General features: G+C 47.0%; 1 protein-coding gene across 2 annotated transcripts; it reads left to right on the forward strand.

The window, feature by feature from the left end:
- Positions 1-16,819: 16,819 nt before the first annotated feature.
- On the forward strand, positions 16,820-20,001 carry LOC144137701 (uncharacterized). 2 transcript variants are annotated; one of them, XR_013315710.1, is made up of 2 exons: positions 16,820-17,662; positions 18,179-20,001. XR_013315710.1 is itself a non-coding variant. In XM_077669643.1 (2 exons), exons 1-2 carry the CDS (start codon positions 17,112-17,114, stop codon positions 18,278-18,280), a joined length of 558 nt encoding a protein of 185 aa, XP_077525769.1. In that variant the 5' UTR covers positions 16,820-17,111; the 3' UTR covers positions 18,281-19,994. The 2 variants fall into 2 exon arrangements, 1 of the variants encoding a protein (XP_077525769.1); XM_077669643.1 differs by having other exon boundaries at positions 16,820-17,567; positions 18,179-19,994.
- The last annotated feature ends 357 nt before the right edge of the window (positions 20,002-20,358 follow it).

Consider the following 20,358-nt stretch of genomic DNA (forward strand, 5'->3'; position numbering starts at 1 on the left):
CATAAGTCTTGTCCGTAGACGTCCCCTAAATATTGCAAAGGGCATAAACTTGCAGCTATACAAAGACTTTTGTTAGTTAGCCTAAATGCGACAGTTCGCTTCATGTTAGAGATAGGCAGCTACAAAGAGCCTTCGGTCATTTAAAACATTAAACAAGCACACACTTTCAAAAATTCATGCACATAATACGCTTCTCTATTTCTCACCAGCATTTGTTTGTTTACATTTCGTCCGTCGGATTTAATACAGATCTGTGTGGGTATACCTCCTTTAACCCAACAAAGGCGTGACTCGAAGGAGCAATATGTCAGTGCTTTTCGAAGCTGATAGTCTCTTCGTTTCAACAAAGTTGGAAATTAGAGTGGAGAAGCGTAATTTGCCATGTTAAATTACTTGGATCTGACGTCGCTGAATTTGAAGTGTATTTGGGGTTTTCGCCGGGAATGCCTGCACAATTCCCATACACACGTTTCAGGATATTTGAACCTTTTTAGAGCGAAAGCTCTATACTAGAGCTAGGAAAGCATAAGACTATTCGAATTGTCAATCAGACCTTTACGCTCAGCCAGGGCAAAGGAACCGTCTTGGGTGCGTTTACTTCCGTAGAGTGAATGCGTCTTATAACTATTTCCAGGGGGATGGGTGGGAAGAAGGAATAGAGACAGCTATGAGCGTGTCCCATCAAAAAAAAATTGGCCGCGTATCTGCTCCTTTCGTTGCAAATGCCGTCAAAAGACGATAGTCTTTATCGGCTTTTGCGAAGTAAATGCCTCCCTTCGCTTTCCCGCTCACCTCTCATGTTGTTCCTCTTGCGTCGCGCTCCTCCCAAGGTAAATACGCCAAATGTTTGCTTAAATCATTTTAAATTTCCCGCGTTCCACTGCTCAAAACCGGGTTTCTCGATGCGAACGCTGCCGTGCGGTGAAGACGAGCGTTCATCGAGGCGCCCTACTTCAACGTTTATAGAACCGCGTTTCCCTACTCCGCGTGCGTTGCAAGCAGAACGTGGAGCCTATCTAGTGGAACCTTGCGTAACTGTTGCCGGTTAATTTCTTAAAATGGCGCCAGAAGCTGTAGTGGCGCGGGCGACAGCAGGCGACGGCGGAGTGAATTCTTTTTTTGCAGTTGATGAAGTATTTAATTTCGCAAAAGTCCAGCATGTTTGATTTTTTTATAAAGGAACACTGCAAATATCACTTCTGTATTGATTTGTTGTCTCATATTTGCGTAATGTCTTGTTCTTCTTCAACAATGTTGACAAGTATGAGCATTACACCGGACATAGACGGGTATTTTTAGCTCTGACTATATAAGACTATTGCGCAGGCATTGTTTTGCTTTGCCCGGTTGGCTGAATCGAGTCACAGACAGACAGACGGACAGACAGACAGGCATAAAGACATACATACAGACCAAAATTTCTGGGTTTAAGTAGCCCAAGAAAGACTATCGTCTTTAAAACGATTCAAGGAGGCGCTGGATGCATTTGAGTTAAATGAGCGTTCGTTCATACAGTGCCGCCTGCGCCATGCAGCGTCTCTGGTTTGGCTTGCGGCGAGATTTTGTGGGCGTCCACTTTCGCTCTGACGCAAAAACCAAGTAATGGCCCAACGAACTTGGATTAACCGCGTACCACAACGTCAAATTATAATATTGAAATCTTTGCACCTGTAGCTACCATACAGATTATTGTAAAAAAAACTGAAAGTTTCCCTAATGATAAAATTCAAATTCGAAATGTTATACCCAGAGCGTAACCGAGAAAAACACATACTTTAATCTTTCTTCACCGTATGGTAAAAGAATACCCTTAAGCATACTAAAAGATAGAAAAGCATAGCAACAAGACCAAGAACGCTTTCTGTAGAGGGAAACTTCTAGCGTTTCTCGGTGTGATTTTTTTGTTTTCGCGTGCGCGCATAATAGGCAGACGTTACGGTATAGACGACGTAGGTTCTCGGGATATTTCCCTCGCTTACGTTGTAGCGTTCCTTCGTCAGCGCTCTCAGCCGCCACCTTGTCGCCGGCCATCAAGGACGAGAAATATAAAGTCACGAGCGGCACGCGCTGGGGGCGCCAGCACAGCACGGGCACTGGTGCACGCTTCTGAACAGCCTGAACGTTGGTACTCTGGCTCTGTCGCTGCGCTGTGGCCCCGCAATTCCCGACAACGTAGCTGGAAGTTTACAAGCATATAAGAGCACAAAAATTTGTCATATCAAGATGCCCTGACCTTTTTACGCCAGAATACGAACGTGTTGAGCGATTCAACACGAAGGTATAAAAAATAATGTCCTCTGGTCTGAATTAACGACCGGCCCGTTCACCGGTATAGCGTACCGTGAGGGCTGTTATTTTTACTTATTCTAATGAGTCGGGCATTCACTTGTGTCTTCCCATATATTCGGCATTAAGCTTGAGTAAAACAACTAGAAGATTTGTACCGCGTTTTTATCCTTGCAGTCTTGGTTAAATAAAAGGTGTTAAAAACGACGGTAGTGCCAAAATTTGTTACATGACACAGGCGTGAAACAATGACACTAATTCAGTATCACCTTGTTTTTTTTTTTTTTTTGAGCCAGTCAGATGCACAACGCTTACTTTACAGAAAAGGGAACCTTGGGCGTTTGTTTCTTTATGTGCACAGGAAGAGTGGCAAATAAAAGCCGTTTCCCCCTGATTCAATTACCATTAAAAAGAGCGTGTAGTGGACTTTATTAGCTGGGACCTGTCGTTATGGGACAACTAGTGGTTAAAGATAGGTACATTCGGTTTGCAACAAGCAGTGAGTGGAAGTGATGGATAAGTTCTAACGGTTTTTGACTACGGATATAGTAGCCGAAAGATAATTGTCAAGATTGGCGCATTAATGTTCGGATATTTAAACGGATCTATAAATAGGATATAAAAATTTCGGCGAATTTCGATTGCGTCAATTTTAAAGAAGAGACTGCACTGACAACATGCTCCTGGTTAATTGTGTTTATGTGTCAGATGGTGGCGGGGCGTGCTTTCGACTATTTTTTGGCGGCGGCATTTTTTGACTTCTATGTCTCAGCTCGTAATTGCAAATACAGGATACTTCCTAAGGAAGAGTCGATGTGTTCTTTCTTTTGTTTATGCTCATCAAGGATGCAACATCCCCGGGAAGATAACTGTTACTACTGTATCATATTCATACCTTCATGTTTTACACGCTTTCTTTAGTTTAAGTCCCGACATGGTTACAAGATTTTAGCCCTTGGTGGGTTATACGCAATCGTTGTTTTCTTTCTTAACTCTCAGCGATCATAATCTTTCCACAGAGTTTACACGGGTTTGTTCACGCCGTTGCATGTGGGGAGTACAAAGACAGAAAGGCAAAATGGTGGAAAGCTGGAAGATGGGCACTATTTCTCGCTGCATGCTACGGGACGTAAATCTCTCCGAATCCTTGGAAGATGTCGAGAGAAAATTTGCATGGTACGGCAGCCCGAGTATACAGCAGTAGATGTGGCAGACTAGAAAGCAGGGCACAGAAGTTTTGTTTCGATTCTTGTGCGAACGCACGTTCGAAAAGAAATATCGATATGTTGCGTGGCAAACATTCTTCTCGCGAGAAAGGGACCATGAGTTCTTCCTTGGATTGAACATCCCGTACACTTTGTTTTTTCTCCGTCGTGCATTGCGCATCTCTGCATTCACTCGTCTTTGGCAGTGTTGGTTATCCATTCTTTTTTATATACCAGAGTGCATCCATCTCTGTCTTTTTTGTTTTCGAGAACTAGCATCTGTGCTGCACGATTATGGACGCGTTTCCCCCACTTTTGTTTTTGACAGCCTTTGGGAGCACCACACTTTTATAATGATCCCCGGGCGTTGTTCTACGTCTTTCAGGCTATTAGCTAAATTTTACTGAACAATACACTTTGAAATATAATTGGTACTCTTGCTCCCTTTTATTTCTTCAATAGAACATGATAGTATGCCTAAACAATAGTGCAAGAAATTATAGTGCTACGAACCCAGTGATCCGAAATTATTTTTCCTTGTGATATATAATTTCATTCCCCAGCGTTCTTTTATTTTTTATTCGCTTGTTATAGGGCTTTTCGCAAAGAGTACGGAACGTAAACAGGTAACATTGTTTTGGAAAAACTAAACAACAACGTTGCATCAGAACAGTGCCTTTCGAGCCTGTTAAACGGAGTTTTAGCTTACTCTGCTATCGTACGGTGTCTGTTGTACGATTACGCCACTGTGTATGCGTCCTGATGGCCCAGATTCCTTCCGTCGAGTGAGGCGTAAAACATGTTTTCGCCCACTGTTTGCTGTTTCCCTATTATGGCTACCGCCCGCCGGGATGCAAGTAGCTACATCTGGGGAATAAGTACCAAAGTAAATAACCCAAAACTTTGTTGCCCAGAATTGTTCGCTCACGCGTGAAGTAGCTTTAATGTCGGTCTTTCGAAGTTTGCCATTCACATTAAAGTGATTTTTTAAAACAATTTCAAACATCTCTCTCACAGCCATATAAACAACACATGTTGTCAATGCTGCAGTCTAGTGGGCACAATAACATCAAATATCGTGCAGCACAGTTCTCGCCTTCGCTAAATATTTCGGCATAAAATGAGTAATGTATGCCGTAATAAGTACGAAATAACCTACAATAACTTGTCCAGCTCTGTGTTACCTGGATTATTTAGCTGAACTATTTGAGACGGCCAGGCTTAGCTCGAGTAGGGGCGGCCCATTTCTCGCCGATCTGAAAAAAATTGTCTCTGCCGTACTGCTGAGCGTCATTAAACCAAAATAACGCAATAAACAACACCAACTAAGATTACTTTCAACGAATGAACAAAACAACTAAAGGGCTGCTCCGCTACCTGCGGGACTCTGAACAAAACACGTCTCTACATATCGTAAATAGTTCAGTATTTCAAGATGGGTGCTGTTTTGCGCTGTGGTGTTTATATGTTTTTCTTGGTTGGTGTTCTGTTCTTTTTTACACCGTTTCTGTTGTGTGTTTTTTTTTTATTCGGAGTTTACCTTTATATGTACCCTTGCAAATTTTATTCCTTTACGAACATTGCTACCAACATTTTCTTGCATCTCGTTTTCAATGTGTTTGTTTTGCCCTCTCATTGCTGCACCCGTAATGCGCTGCATTCACCACTCAACACTGTACTCATACCGATCACACGTAGTAAGCCTTGTCACTAGCAAGGCGGAACTCATCAGTTCGCATTACCTCTCTCGTAACCACGATCAAGCACCAACCAAACTGCATTTGCGGTAATCAAGATACGAGGGTACACTTAGCCATCCAAGGTAACTAGGTGGCGTCGCTATAGCTGAACCGGTAAGTTACCAATCAAGGTAATTGCTCCCGTATACGCGGTGGCGTCACGGTACAGCGTGAACTCGCTACGCTAAACCTCTCTATTGCTTTCCTGTAACTAACGTGCGTTTTGGAAGGATGACGTAAGCTTTGTGAACATATAGGGTACATTACGTTTAATTTGTAGCCTACTGGTAGTTCTTCACATCTTCAGGTATTCATTACTTGGTTACTTTGGTACCATTGACTTCGCGAACTCAATACACAGTCTGTAATCTTTACGCTCCAACGGAATCAGCTGAGTCCTTCAAAAAGACGCGGAGGATCTCTTTTTTCAGGATGAGGTAATTCTGGTAACTCCTTCACTTCTTTGTGTCTGAAGTATGACTGCTTACTCCAACTTTTGGGGCTTGCTTCAACTTATTATGGGAAACGGGAACTCAGACATTGCCTCGAAATTTCTCACAGTAATGGCTTAGAAATTTGTATTCAATTACACAAAAGCTGAGTAATTTCAGCGGTAAAGCGGCAGCTGGGATACTCGGAAAAAAGAACGTTCATTGGGCGAAGGAAACCTGGCTGAAAGAATGCCTTATTAAATAGTAACCTGCCAAGAAGAGCTCACCTATATAGTCCCGCCCGCGTAAGGAGCGGGCGGGACTAAATATAGTCCCGCCCGCGTAACGGGCGGGACTATATTTGACATTATTATGAGTATTGTTGATCAGTGTTTCGCGCATGAAAAACTGTGTGTTTCCAAAATGTCGATGTGGGCTTTTTTTCTTCAATCTATGTGTTTTCGAAGTCCCTGTTTTGAAGTGTTACGTATTTTGTCAGCTGCATTTTCCCAGCGTTGTTTATTTATTTATTTTTTCCACCCTGTATCGGCCCTCACGGGCTAACAGTATGAATAAATAAACAAATAAAAAAAACCTCAGTTGGTCGAGATTTCTGGTCGACACATTGGCGTCTTGCTAACTAAAAGCGCAGAAAAGCGAGTGTCAGAAAGAAGAGCTAGACAGGAAAGCGCTTGTCCTGTGTAGTTCTTCTCTTTGTCCCGTGTTTTTCTGCGCTTTTGGTTAGCTTGTCTCCATACCAACTTGACCACTTGTCGTTGCTCTTAAGATTCATTGGAGTCTTAGAAACAAAAACGTGCTGCAGAACGGATCTTTCACGTATAATTCCTTTGAATCCCTACGCATTTCTGTATATTGTGAGCATTTTTCCTCCGACCAGTAATTTACATGTACACTTCAACTACGGCTAAATGGTTTAAATTTACCTTTTAAGCATTTCTGTACTGACACAGAGTTTTCCTGTTTGTTGCATTCTCACATCTTGTTCGGGTTTTTATTTCCTTTTTTGAAGGGTTTTATGTTTGCATCATGCGGGTGATGGTGGAGTACAACATTGAAATTTTCATTTCATTTGTTGATTTTTTGCTGTGTTTTTAATTTTATATTGCTTTATTTTCTGGGACTAATAGTCTTTTTATACAGACTTATAACGGCTAAATGCGTGAACTTCGTCAATTGGGATTTTGGCCGCAGCTGCTCATCAACCCTGATGCTCTCTCCATCAGGTTTTTTTTACGTCGTTAGCATGGGAAGATTTTTAGGCATAATGCTCGCATCTTAGGTGCCAGAAATAGGTAGAAAAAAATTACCCCATCTTCTCGTAGAGGAGCCCTGACTAGTATGCAAAGCAGCCATGGGGTCGACTGAAGTTCCAATTAGTTTTCAGTTTGTCGTTTCCGTTGACGTTCAGCTTCGCGTGCCTTCGTTGTGTCAGTAGCTTCTTCACGCAGTTTGAATGAGTGAAGGACATACGACGCGTTCGTAGCACATGCTCCCGTCTCGGTTTGTAGCGCAGTTGGAAGAGCGCCACGTACCTCCCGTTGCGGCCAGAGAGTCGTAGGATCAAAACCGGGCGCCGCATAAGTATTTCTTTTTATGGTGGGCTGCGCTCACGTCAGCCGAAACGCTTACGGGGCTGAAGAGACGCGCATGCGCAGTGGAGTGTGGACGGCGGAAAAAGACAACGACAACGAGGGAGGGAGGGACACAGCCCCGAGCATGAGATACTTCGCATCTAAAGCACGTTTAAGTTTCTATTGTCGCAAATGTAGGCACCTTAACGTTTACATAAATGAAAATAATTTAGAACGAAGACGTGAGCTACCGGTACGCGAGAAAGCAAAACAAACTGTTAATGCTTATTGCGGCACAAAGCCCCAACAGCTGAACATTGCCGTTCAATCGTCCCATAAAAGTGCTGCAGTCGTGGTGATCCACTGGCTTAATTAAACCAGCGCGCTGCCCCACATTCATGTTCAATGGCCACAGTCGCTTGCCTGAACGTTGCCTATAGGAAAGCAGGCATTTAAAACAACACTTTACAGCTGAGAATACTGATTACAAATGGGCTACTTTATGTTTGCCTTGCGGTATTTAATTGTATATTGTGCTGATTAGGCAATTTATTTTGACCGGTTGGGTATGAAAGGGAAGAGGTTGGGAGGACATAGGGAATTAGGCTGGCGTACGAGTTTGAACTATTATAGTGTATAAATACACCGTGGAGTTTGATTTGAAGGAAAATTCACAGAGGTTTTGAATCGATGTTGGTTTGGGTGCTGGGAGTTGTGGTTCGCTCTCTTTTTACGGAGGAGAAGTTCGGGTTGAGAGAGGGAGCGTTGTAGGCCGGTTTTTAGTGGCCGCCTTAAATACGGCCTACTCTGCCGCCTGGAGAGTATCCTCTATTCGTGCATTACTGTCTTAGCTTGTATAAAATGTGATGTCCTTTGCGTAGAGACTAAGAGGTAAGTTGGGAATGCAATACAGAGCTTTTCGGCTATTGAGAAGGGCCACACTGAAGAGCAGAGGGGCGAGCCCCGCTCCCTGTTGAGTGCCTACTTGAGGTAGCCGGAGCTTGCCCGGTTCAAGGGTGCCGAGTTGGATGGTTGCGGTCCGCGAACGAAAGAGAGATTTGACGTAATTGTATGTCCGAAAGCCACCGGAGATAGGGAAATGACTAGGAAGATTGATTGATTTCTGAAGTGAGAGAGAGAGAGAGAATAGTCTTTAATGATGCTGGTGAGGTTAGCCTGGCCAAGGCGCCTAGCTTGCTACACCAGATGTATGAAAAAATGAAATCAATGAACAGATGATGATAATGACTGTGATGAAGATGACGCGCTCATTAAGAGAGTCCTGTTTAAAGAGTCCGATCAAGTCCTGTGCTTCGCAGGAAAGACAATAGAGCTTTTGTCGCCCGAGATGCTCGTTTGGCGTTCGACCAAGGTCCTAGCACGTCACTTAGAGTTAGTCCTCTAGAAAGCGGTCGACCCAAGGACACTAGAAGGGACGTTCTAGCTGCTCTATACCGCGTACACTCACATAATACGTGGTTCAAGTCCTCGCGCACGTCACAAAGAGTGCAGAAGGGGGAAGCGGCCTGTTTCATTTTGAATCGAAAATAATTCGAGTAAGCGACATTTAGCCGCACGTGGTGAAGAACCGCTTCGTCATACTTCGAAAGTCCGTCAGGCATCCTAAAGGTCCCGTGCCGGTCTATGGAGGGAATCGGCGCGGAATGTTGCGGCGCAACAGCCCACATAGATCGCTGAAATCTCCAGGCAGCCTTGGACGCAGGGGCAGAAGCGTCTTTTCTGGAGAACGGTATCGGTATCACTGGCCCGAGCAGATCATGCGCTATCGATGCCGCAGTGTCCGCCTTGACGTTCCCAGTTATACCGCAGTGGGCAGGAATCCACTGAAGCTCTACATGATGGTGTGCATTCAGAGCTTGTAAGTGCAATGCATGGATGTCGAAAGCAAGCTGATCTTTCGGGTACGATTTTAAACACTGAAGGGCCGCCCGAGAATCCGTGAAAATTGCCCACTGACGTGCTGGTTGCTCGATGATGTAGGCGAAAGCAGCACGCAGAGCGGCAAGTTCGGTGACCATGGACGTCGTCCTGTGGCTAAGCGTTGCACTGTAGGCAGTACAGGAGGACGGAATCCAAATTCCTATAGCTGATGAGTTGGCTGTCACAGATCCATCCGTGTATAGATGGGTGTGGGCCCTGTATTTTTGAAAGATCAGTTCCAAGGCGAAGAACTTTAAGGGAGGTGTGGCGATATCCTTTTTGCGGGTAGTGACTGGCACTCCAGTAGTAATTTGTAGACGCGGGTACATCCAAGGCGGTTTTAACGACGGAGAAGGGTGCTGGTAATGAAGAGGCTAAAGGTCTCGCACTTCAGTGGCTGAGCTGAGTGCTAATGGGTGACCTTGCTGCCGTGCTACAAATCGCAGTTGAGCGCGAAGGAGCTCCTGCGCGCCAAGAGCAAGTGGTGCCACTCGTCGACACTCCACCATAGTTCCCGCCGTGGATGTGGTCTTCGGAACTCCTATGCACTCCCTCAGGACCTGCGTTTGCATACTTTGCAGGACTCTCGCATTTCCTTTTGAGAGGGGGAGAAGAACAGGAAGGATGTAGCGTAACAATCCTACGCACATGACGTCATACAGCCGAAGCAGAGACGGGAGGTTGCATCCGCCGGCGTTACTAGATAACATGCGGAAAATGTTGACGAAGGACGCAAGCTTGTCTTTTATATAGCGGACGTGTTTTGACCAAGTCAGAGATCTGTCAAATGTCACACTCAGAAATTTGTGGTGCGGTACATAGCGGATAGTGCAGCCTTCAACGGTGAGTCCATTATTTGACATATCACGCTTCGTGAAAGCGATGGCAGCGCACTTGCCAGCTGATATATCTAGGGCTCGGGTTCCTAGAAACGCCGCAATGGAATTGATTGCCCGTTGCAGTCTCGCACGCAGTACCCGCCTGTTGCGTCCAGCACTCCATATGCAGATGTCATCCGCGTACAAAGATATTTCCACTGACTCCGGTAAGCACTTCTCTATGCCCATCATAGCGATGTTGAAGAGCGTTGGACTGAGAACGCCACCTTGGGGAACGCCACGGGTCACTCTCTATAGCGTGTGTCACCGCTGTCCGCTGACATGTAGATGCATCTATCGGTTAAATAGTCCGAGATCCATGCATACATCTGACCCCCAAGGACCCAAGACCTCATAGCCGAGCATATAGCTTCGTGGTACACGCAGTCGTACGCAGATTTGGTGTCAAGAAACACAGCGATTGTAATGTTGCGCTGTGATTTGGCTTGTTTTATGCTGTTAGCAAGGGCTATGGCATTATCAATGCTACTACGACCCTTGCGGAAGCCAGACATCTGTGGCGGGTATGCGTTGCGAGTGGTCAGGTCCCAGTCCAGGCGATGGAGCACCATTTTTTCCATCAGCTTGCCGACGCAGCTCAGGAGGGCAATAGGACGGTAGGACTCGATGGAAGTCGGTATTTTGCCTGGCTTCAGTGCAGCTACAATACACCCGTGCTTCCATTTTTGCTCTAGGCGGCCAGTTTCCCAAGAACGATTGAAGATGCCTAAAAGGCACTTCTTTCCCTTTTCGCCCAAATGGGAAAGGATCGTGTAGCTGATATTGTGCGGACCAGGCGACGTAGCTTTCTTGACAGAGGTCAGCGCAGCGGCGAGTTCTGCCATAGAGAACGGTTCATCCATGGGTGATGTTATGGCCAGGGCCGGCGCACTTGTGGGCGACGAGAGTCTTATGTGTGATGTCAGCGAAGAGGTAATTTTTCTGCAGAAGGCGTTTGCAGCGTCCAGGTCACTGATGTTCGTGCTTAGCGAAACCGAGTTGAAGGGGTGAAGTTGTGTCGGTGGTGCCCGGAGACTTCGAACCAGGCGCCATATTCCCGAGAGTGGCTTCCTGGGGTCCAACTTAGAGCAAAAAGACGCCCACTCGCGCTTGGCCAACTTGTTCATGTGCCTCTGAATGGCCTTCTGTGCTCTTCTAGCGTCTCGGATGTCTTCCATTGATTGCGTCCGGCGCGCTCTTCTTTCGGCTCTCCGACGCACTGCACGAAGTCTTTCAAACTCTGCATCGGTGGTAGTATACCTTTTCTGTAACCTCAAATACTTAGTGCAGGCAGTCCTGGCCGATAAAAGTGTTTGTACTAAGTCGTCATAGGATGACGAGCAGTCCACTTTCTCCTCTACTCTGGATTCGAAAGACGTCCAGTCAGAGCAACGCAGTGTACGTTGAGAATGACTGCCCGGTAAGCCATCCACAGTGACGTAAACTGGAACGTGATCGCTGCCCTGCGTTTCAATGTCAGATACCCAACTCGTTTTACATAGCAGTTGCGATGACACAATGGTGACGTCAAGGGCGCTTGACACGGTTCCACGGAAAAACGTTGGTTCTCCAGTGTTGAGTACAAACATGTCGTACCGTTGAGCACAGTCAAAAAGCCGCCGCCCTTTAGCTCTCACTTTTCTTCCTCCCCATGAAGGGTGGTGGGCGTTAAAATCACCCGTCAGAATGTGAGGTGCTGGGGTAGCATTAATAATGCTTTAATCGATGTAGGTCCGGTGCGACACGAGGGGGTATATAGGCAGAAATAATAGTAAAGGACAAGCCGCTACCTCGCACTGTAGCCGCCACGTATTCGTTTCATGCATCGGGTGGAATGCTATGTTCTCTGATGGCCAGGTCGTTAAGCAAAGTTAGAAGGACCCTTGTTAACGCCACTCCAGTTGACGATCGTAAGACCGTGTAGCCCGAGAGACGAATATCTTTGGATAATCGCGACTCCGAGATGGCGATCACCGGGAAGCGATGCTTCTGCACGAAACGGCGGAAATCAGAGAGACGATTCTGGAGTCCACAAGCATTCCACTGAAATATTGTTGCATTATTTCGAATTTCCTTCAGTTTTAACGGTGGGGCCGCGCGAGTTACTGTAGCTACCGCCATTGAGCAAGGAAGGGCGAGACAAAATCCAGGAGTGTGACAAGAGCTGTAGCCAATGGTGACGCAAGGGAAGCAAGGAAGCTGCGTACAGCGTCCACGAGTGGCGAAATCATTGTCCAAATCCCACCGAAACTCAGGTCAACTTTTCGACCACTATCTTCTTTCGGAGGAACTCGACGGGCCGACTTCGATGTCTCCACAGTTGGAGTTGGCGGCGACGCCATCGCCGGTGCCGATGCAGGCTCCGCTGTAGGTTTGGAGGTATGGGCAGGTTGGACACTTCTTAGTGCAGACGCATCAGTAACCACCGGCGCCTTCTCCGGTTGCGTTTTTGCGGCAGGAGCCAGCTGCTCACGCTGAACGACCGGTAGCGGAGGGAAATCTTCCTAGACATTGATAAACGTTGAACTCCCAGTGGACTGGTCTTGTCTAAGCAGGACGCCCTTTCTCCCAGTGCTGCGATGCTCTGCTAGGGCAGACTTCGCTGACTTATAATCGACGTGGTTCGCCGACATGATTTTAAATATCGCTTTCTGATGACGTCGTACTTAGCAAAGGTCGATTCGTGCTTTTTTCCGCAGTGGGGTAATGAAGAATTTCAGCGGCGCACTTTGTACGGTCGTGACTGCCTCCGCATCGTGAGCATCGTAGTGAGAGCTTGCAGACTTTAGCCACGTGCCCGAAGCGCTGGCAGTTCTTGCACTGTCTGGGTGTCTCCACATATTCGTACACGCGGTAGCGCGTTTATTCAATGATGACGTGCTCAGGAACCGTTTCAGTGGCAAACACAATCTGAACACTCTCAGAGGTTTTTCCAAGTCTCCGGGCGCATTTTACTGGGGCCCTGAGGCGCAGTGCACTGAGGATGTCAGAATTGCTGAGGTCCGTGGCAACACCTCTGATGACAGCCACAACGCAGTTGATGGGCGTTGGCTCATATGCCTGCACACGAATTCCAGCAATGGAGGATATTTTCAAAAGGCGCTCCGTGGCATCAGCATTGCGTGTATCAATGGCCAGCAGATTAAGTCTATGATTTGGTCGTATTTGCAGTACACCAGCGGGAGCCAAAGATTCTATTCCCTCCTTTATGACAAGCGGGTTGAATCGAGTGATATTTTAGATGTATCATCAGGCTTGGTCACTACTACGACCCCATGCCTCAGCGGGCTCGGGACGGTACTGATGTCTAGCGGCCGGTAGGAGAGCTTGGAGTCACGGCGGCGCTTCGGGGGACGCACATGCTGAGGGAGGTCTGATTTCTCAGTAGAGGCCATGGCTTCATTAGCGTAAACAACAGTCTCGGAAACAGAGTTAGACGTTTCTGACATTCCATCCATGTCGTCTGGTAGGGGTAAGTCTGAAGGTACCACAGGACTCACTTGTCCTGGTGGGAGCGACGTCCCAGAAGTGTCTTGGTCGTTGCCGCAAGGGCTTAATGCAACTGGCAGTGGTCCCGAAGGAACGATGAGCTGAGGGGCTGCGAGGATTCCCGGGATTCCCGGTTCTGTTACCGGGTTTGGAGGAGCTTAGGGTGGTTTGCCAGGAGCCGACGTAGGCGGCGGCAAACCCAAGGCCGCGCCCGTAGCCGGAAGCATTCTTAAGCTTGCTGCACCGGAAGAGCAGTATACGGGACAAGCGTATGCTTAATAAAGAGAAAATAGCAGAGAAAGACGGCTAGAACAGGCCCATCGATCTGGTCTTCTTCTTCTTCTTCTTTTCAATTTCTGAAGTGGTGTTTGCGCTCATACAATCCAGATGAGTACACAACGTGCTCACTGGTTGTAAAGGTCATGCCAGCAACAGTACCCCGGTATTTTCCGAGTTCTTTGGTGATACTGTTTTCTTACTTTTTGCAACTGATCAAGTAGGCGTGTTCAAATTTGCTCTTTTCTACGTCACATTGTTGCTGTCATTAAACAGCTGCAATAGCGAAGTCCGAAGCGGTATCTAAGCAGGTATAGTCCACAGGTAAACGGCCGCACGGGTGTAACCAACCAAAAGTCATATATACAGATGTCTAGAATCCAGACGTCCTAAGACCATTCCCGACTATTTAAGCACTTCTTCCCGGAGACGCGTTCTTGTATATTTCAACAGCAGGGACTAGGTCGGGTACCAGTCTCCTGGCAATGTTGCACGGTGGACACGAGAACTTTTCATCTTTATTTGCTAACGCTAAAGGGCGCTTTGACGTGATTTTGTTCTCATGGTTCAATTTTCTAACAACAAAGTTGTATAGCAAATTCTTAATTTGCGTGTCCGCAGATACAAATACCAACAAAATGCCGTGCGCAAATGTGGGCGTGCCTTGCGGCGACCGCCCAGCGTCCCCGGCGAACGTTTGTTGAGCCAAGCGTACTCGTTTAGGGAGATTGGGCAAAAAACTCCAGCGTTCGCTGTAATCGTGGCAACACTTGGTCGGAACGAGAAAGACACGTCATAGCGTACACACCTCCAACGTGATGTCCAGTGATTATGACTTCTAGAAAAATAATCAAAGCTCACACTTATCGCAGCAATGATGGAGTAAAGGTCGTTGCGGCGGCGAATAAGAAGAAAATCGGCTCTATTCATGAAATTAAACCGTTGTGATGGTCGTAAAGGTTGCGAACAGCTTCGCTACCTTCAAGTCTTACGCGTTAGTGTGAGCTTCCTTTTTGCGCAAGTGTTACGTTTGAAATATTTCGTTTCTTTTTCTTGGGTGTATGGAGCAACTCATTTGTTCCTTGCCATACCGGTCGCTCTATGAAATCCGGTAGAGGGGATGTTTCTTACGGGGCAGCTTTAGTTTAGCGTTTCCTCCCCGGAGCATGACAATTTGGTCTGAATCATAAAGCTGGTACACTAACGCGGCCTTTCTGCGTCGTGCAAGACTTAATTCCATTTATAGTTGCTGGTATGCTACACAAATTATCAAGCACACTCACACTGTGTTCAGTATAAATCGCGGGCATGCGAAGTCCGTATGCTATGTCTCTCTGTCCTAATATGTTTAGCGCAACACTGTCTGGTCAATTTTGCGAAACTCCCTGGTTGCCTCCGTATGTAAAAGGCTTTTAGCACGCGGTAAAGAAAATGAACGAACACGCCGTCATCGAACCCGACGTCTTCACCTTAATATAGTGGCCCCCTTCGAAAGATCGCGCCCATTTATTGTGTCACCTCTGCAGCAAATTTTTTTCTTTAGTTCTTTTTTACAGCAAAGTAATCTTTACGACGTGGAAGCCACTATCCCTAAGCTCTCCGTGTGTCCCAAGCTTTGGAGTCGGTTCTTTTTAGCAGATAACAAAATCGAAATACAAAAACGCTCCAACGCCCCAGGGAAATAACTTCGTCGTGGGGACACAAAAGAGTGACTTGTACGACCAACGAACCTACACTGATGCTTATTTGGCTTTGTGTTGCGGTATACCAGGCGACGAGTCAGTGCTCACCCTGCTGATAAAAAGGTTTGCCAGAAAACAGCTTCCTTTATATGGTAATATTTTATAAACTCCACAAACTGTAGAAATCAACGTTCTTGCAACGGCGTCAAAATTTTCTGCAGAACCTGCTGCGTAACTACAATATTAAACTATTTAGAAACATTTCCGCGCACGTTAATACGTGCCGGAATAAAAAGGAGTAAATATTCCTACAAATTATTCACAGACGGCAGTCAAACCTGCAAAACAAGTTTTCATGTCCTCTAGATTACACAATGGCAGTCGAAAGTGTGGGTTCTCACGCGGAGTTAAATAACTGGCACACAAGTGTTTAAATGTGGGAATTTAAGTGCACCCCTAGAGGAAGTCCATGCAGCTTGATGCCACAACACAATAACCCCCATTAGGGGTGTCCATTTCGTTGTATGTGTACCTTACCCTAAGCAAACTTGTGGATTCGCCACTTCCCGGTCTGGAAAAAATAGGAGAAACTGGTAGCCGTTATTATTTCTTTCTACAAAAAGTGAGGTAATACAAAATGCAATCGGTGATGTGAGCCGCACTACGAACGCACATTTTTAATAACTCTGCTTGTAAACCGGAGTTGTAACTTTACTTCTGTAACTATTCAGTCATTGACGTATATATTGCTTTGCAAGGGCTGAAAATCTTACCGTCACACAATACAGGAAAACCAAAGATACTATAGTGCTTTGGATGTGTTGGATGTAGCCAAAATATCTAGTTGGTGTTCTGAAAACCCTTTTCAGTTATGACCACCATGTCTTCGAAGCGGCGCAGGAGCAGTACCTGGAGACGTACGAGCGTAGCGGCAGGACAGGCAGGACAGGTGCGTTGCGGTGCTGGCGTTGACGCGACGACTCTTGAACCTCAATGTGGTTGGTTCTTCATAGGGTCGTACGGACCCGCACACAGTGGCGTTTCTAGGCGCTCTTGGGGCGCTGTAACGGCAGGCATCAAGGGCGCCTGGACACTCCTTCAAACGGCAGGCCTTCCACTAGTGATTGAGCGTGATGTTTTCGCGAATGGGTGATTGCGGATCGCGAAGCCACATGCGATTGCAGGTGCAGGTGAGGGCGCTTGGGGCGCAGCCTTTTGTTGCTTGTTTTCCGCGGCTTCGAAAGGCAAGTTTCCCGGCGAGCGCCGCAGCTGATAAGCATTGCCTACAGTTGACGTTGTGCCGAAGAGTGCTCGTTTCATACGTTGTTATTCTTTATCCGTAGCGCACGCGCAGTACGGCTACCACTTCAGAAAGGTTATTACTACAATTCTTCGGACACTTGCACAAAATGCAATCGTCGCCGTGCGCACTCTCAAATAGACGGTTCCTTTTTTCTTCACTATATACCCCTAACTTCAAGAACCGCTTTTCTTGCCGTGGCAAAATGTGGTCTCTTTCCTTAACCTAGTTTGGAGCCCTGGCTTCTGACATGCGCTCGCTAAGTTGCCTATTGTGAAGTTTGCAGGCACACATGTTCAGCGAACCGCAGATGCCGTCCGGCACAAGAACTTACAAGGGCGTGGCAAGCTCTGCACTTCCCGATGGTGAAGGTGGCCGGGTTGTACCCGCTTCTGGGCCTGCTGCGGATGCTGCTTATAGGCCGCCGGAGCAAACGCTCCACTGCGACAGCCCCGCCGGCCTCTCCGGTCAGCCGACATCCGAGCCGCATCATGCAGCCTTACTAACACACTGCCCGGGATGTGCTCATGACTCAACCCGTGGTCGGGGTGATGAAGGCCACGCGGTCTCTGCCAACGCAAGCTACGGAGCCGTAGGACACCCGGTCTCTGCCGAAGCGAGCTACAGGGCCGGAGGCCATCCGGACTCTACCAACGCGCGCTACGGAGCCGAAGGCCACCCGGTCTCTACCAACATGGGCTACGGTCTGAGAGCCACCCGGTCTTATAAGAACCTAGCTGAAGTACTGGTGAGGCCATCGACGCTGCCATCACAACCATTTCCCCTGGCCCCATGAGTCGGGGTTTGCAATGTATTGACAATGGCAGCCATGAACAGCACGAGGTAACTGTTACCGTCATATCAGTAAAATGTCATTTACCGCATAACTTCAAATGGCAAAGATAGGCTCTAGCCGAAAAGAGTATGTCGGTCGTGCAACGCCCTCCATTGGCATGTCCGTTAAAGGTTGGCCACATATGAATAATGCTAATCCGGTAACTATGTCCGTGGCGAACATAGCACAGACGATGCCCACGTTTCCGGCAGCCTGAAAGCTCTTCTCCAGGTGCGGACCAACCTACCTCGAGATAAGCCCTGCCGGCCGGCCAAGGTGCTCGACCGCCGCATGGACGCCTTCGAAGTACCGCAGCTGACGAAATACGGATCAGATAGTCGGAGACACCGTAACGAGAGCGGTAGAAAATCATTATTACCAGTCTCGCTCAGTCACATTGTCCGTTAATGTCGTCTTCCAGCCACAGAATCCCGCCGGAGCGATGAGTTGCTGGAAAACACCAATAATATTCTTTATTTCGAAGTGCAACTAATTTCGCTGTCAAAGGAAAATTGTCTTTGCAGATCTCGACGCAACGCAGGTGCTGGAACTCCGAAACCTCCCCGCAGCAACATGGACGGCCCGACACAATTATAAAGCGCGGAGAAGCCAACTCCACGTACTGATTGCGGCACTACCGGACCTGGGCCACCTTCAACTGCGACGTGTTCGAGCGCTACGTTCAACGCCGCGTCTTCGCAATCTGGTGCCCCACTCAGTCATCGCTCGTGCCTTCCGTACATTCACCAGTTCGTCTCCTGGCACCAAGCACGGCTTCAATGCCTGCTAGAGTAACCCCTTCACCTTCGCCCACTTCAGCGTGAAGGTCTGAACTGCGCTCAACGTTGACGTCCGCAACCTCGGACTGAATTAGTGAACGAGACAGGGACGTTTGTGCGCGGGTGTTTGCGCCTGTTTGTTTCTTCTTTCAAAGGCGGGGGGAACTGTAGGGATACTTCAACGTGACCGCTGGAGTCATATCGTTTAAATTATCCGCGGGCCACTGGTCCTGCCATCTGTGAGGGAACGGTGGAAATACTGTGTGGTGGTCGGGGGCGTGGCACCGCCGAGATATGCTAGATAAGCGCTGCGGCAGCTGCCATCTGAGGGAGTCGCCCGCCGGGAGTGTCGCCAGCCAGGGAAGATCAGCTCTTTTCAGGGCTCGCAAGACAGCAAGCGGATAGCCATTCGACCCGCATTCCGTACGCCTCAGAAAATTGAAGTGCTCTGGCGAAGGCGTCTCCTGCGCCATTTATATTCTACTTCCACTACTTAAGTAAAGCTATTTTCGCTCTTGCGACTTTCTGTGCGGTAATGTTTTGGCACGGCTGTTGCATGAACCCCGCTCTGTAGGCAGGAATACCTGCAATAAATACACATACATACATACATACATACATACATACATACATACATACATACATACATACATACATACATACATACATACATACATACATACATACATACGTACGTAGTACGAGTAAATAGTCGGAGACACGTCAAGAACAATACCACAGATGTTCACTTACGTATCGGCAATTTGGCATCCCTTCATCAGAAAAAGGTTCACATTCTGTCTGAGAAGAGCCTTGGTAGAATGGCTAGCAGCATTCACGGATTTTCATTCGTCAAAACTTTCTGTTTATCTCCGAGTGATCGAGACTGTGACTTTAAACTGCCCCTCGTCCGCACAAAAGTCGCGTACGCTGCTCCAGTATCCTGCCACTTACCGTCACCCGTATCACCTTCGAAACTGGGCGAGGTGCCGCCGCCTGTTTTATTCTGTGTTATTATTAAGAACTGCTTGGTCGTTAATTATAAAAAATTAAATATTCCTAATCCCTTCATCCAGAGAGCTAAGCCTCTGTTGTGGGTTTGAAAAAAATATTTACTACAACAAATACATAGAAAATTTACTTTTTCGAGGCTTGTCAGAAGTACCCAATTTTATTGACCTTAAGTTCAACCTTGGCATAATAAATTGCAAGAAGTATCCGGATTTGTTTTGTTTCGGTCCCAACCCCAGCTATGAGTGGAACTACTTTCCCGCCTCCGTCCTGGTTATTACCAATCAAGGTAGATTGAAATAAGTAGTTTGCGACCTAAATCAATTTGTATGTATGTTTATGTGTTGTTATTACTCATGCTTTCTGTCCTTTTTATATTAATACTGCTTCCTTAAACGGCTTGCAGCCCTGAGATTAAATAACTTACTTGATATAAAATCTCTGCCTGTAATAAATACACCAAGTTTGACCGTTACATTTCTTCTTCTACGAGCGTATATAAGTCAGCTCCAGCGAAATTATAAGGGAAAGCACTCTAACTAGCTCATTCCGTTGATCTATCTGACATGATATAATCTTTCTACGCCACCGGGGAACAAACTGCTGCCTTTTCTGGACAAGCTTTATCATAAAAAAGGCTAAAATTGTGGTGTCCTCTTTAAATATCAAGGCAATGGTCCGCGGAACGCTCCACGTACTGGCTAGCCAATCACAAAATAATGCAAAACACGAGCTTCCACAATTTTATACGGCTTTATTGTCGGCTCAACGACAACACACATGAAGTTCCTACTGCTGCAAAAACCTGCGCGCCGATCGCGCACACCATATTCTTAATGGGGTCTCATGTATAGAAAAGCATGTTGTTCTCCAAGCGAAGATGCAGCATTTCGCGCCGGTGTTAATGTTATGAC

This window comes from Haemaphysalis longicornis, unplaced genomic scaffold (genome assembly GCF_048455015.1).
Source record: "Haemaphysalis longicornis isolate Haplotype H1 unplaced genomic scaffold, Haemaphysalis longicornis Haplotype H1 scaffold_47, whole genome shotgun sequence".
Classification (NCBI taxonomy): domain Eukaryota; kingdom Metazoa; phylum Arthropoda; class Arachnida; order Ixodida; family Ixodidae; genus Haemaphysalis; species Haemaphysalis longicornis.

Bases quoted from the DNA above. Each gene is read 5' to 3' on its own strand.
- LOC144137701 (XM_077669643.1), top strand. From the start codon at position 17,112: ATGTTCAGCGAACCGCAGATGCCGTCCGGCACAAGAACTTACAAGGGC. The intron at 17,568-18,178 runs GTGAGGCCATCG...TTGTCTTTGCAG, and splicing joins AGAACCTAGCTGAAGTACTG to ATCTCGACGCAACGCAGGTG.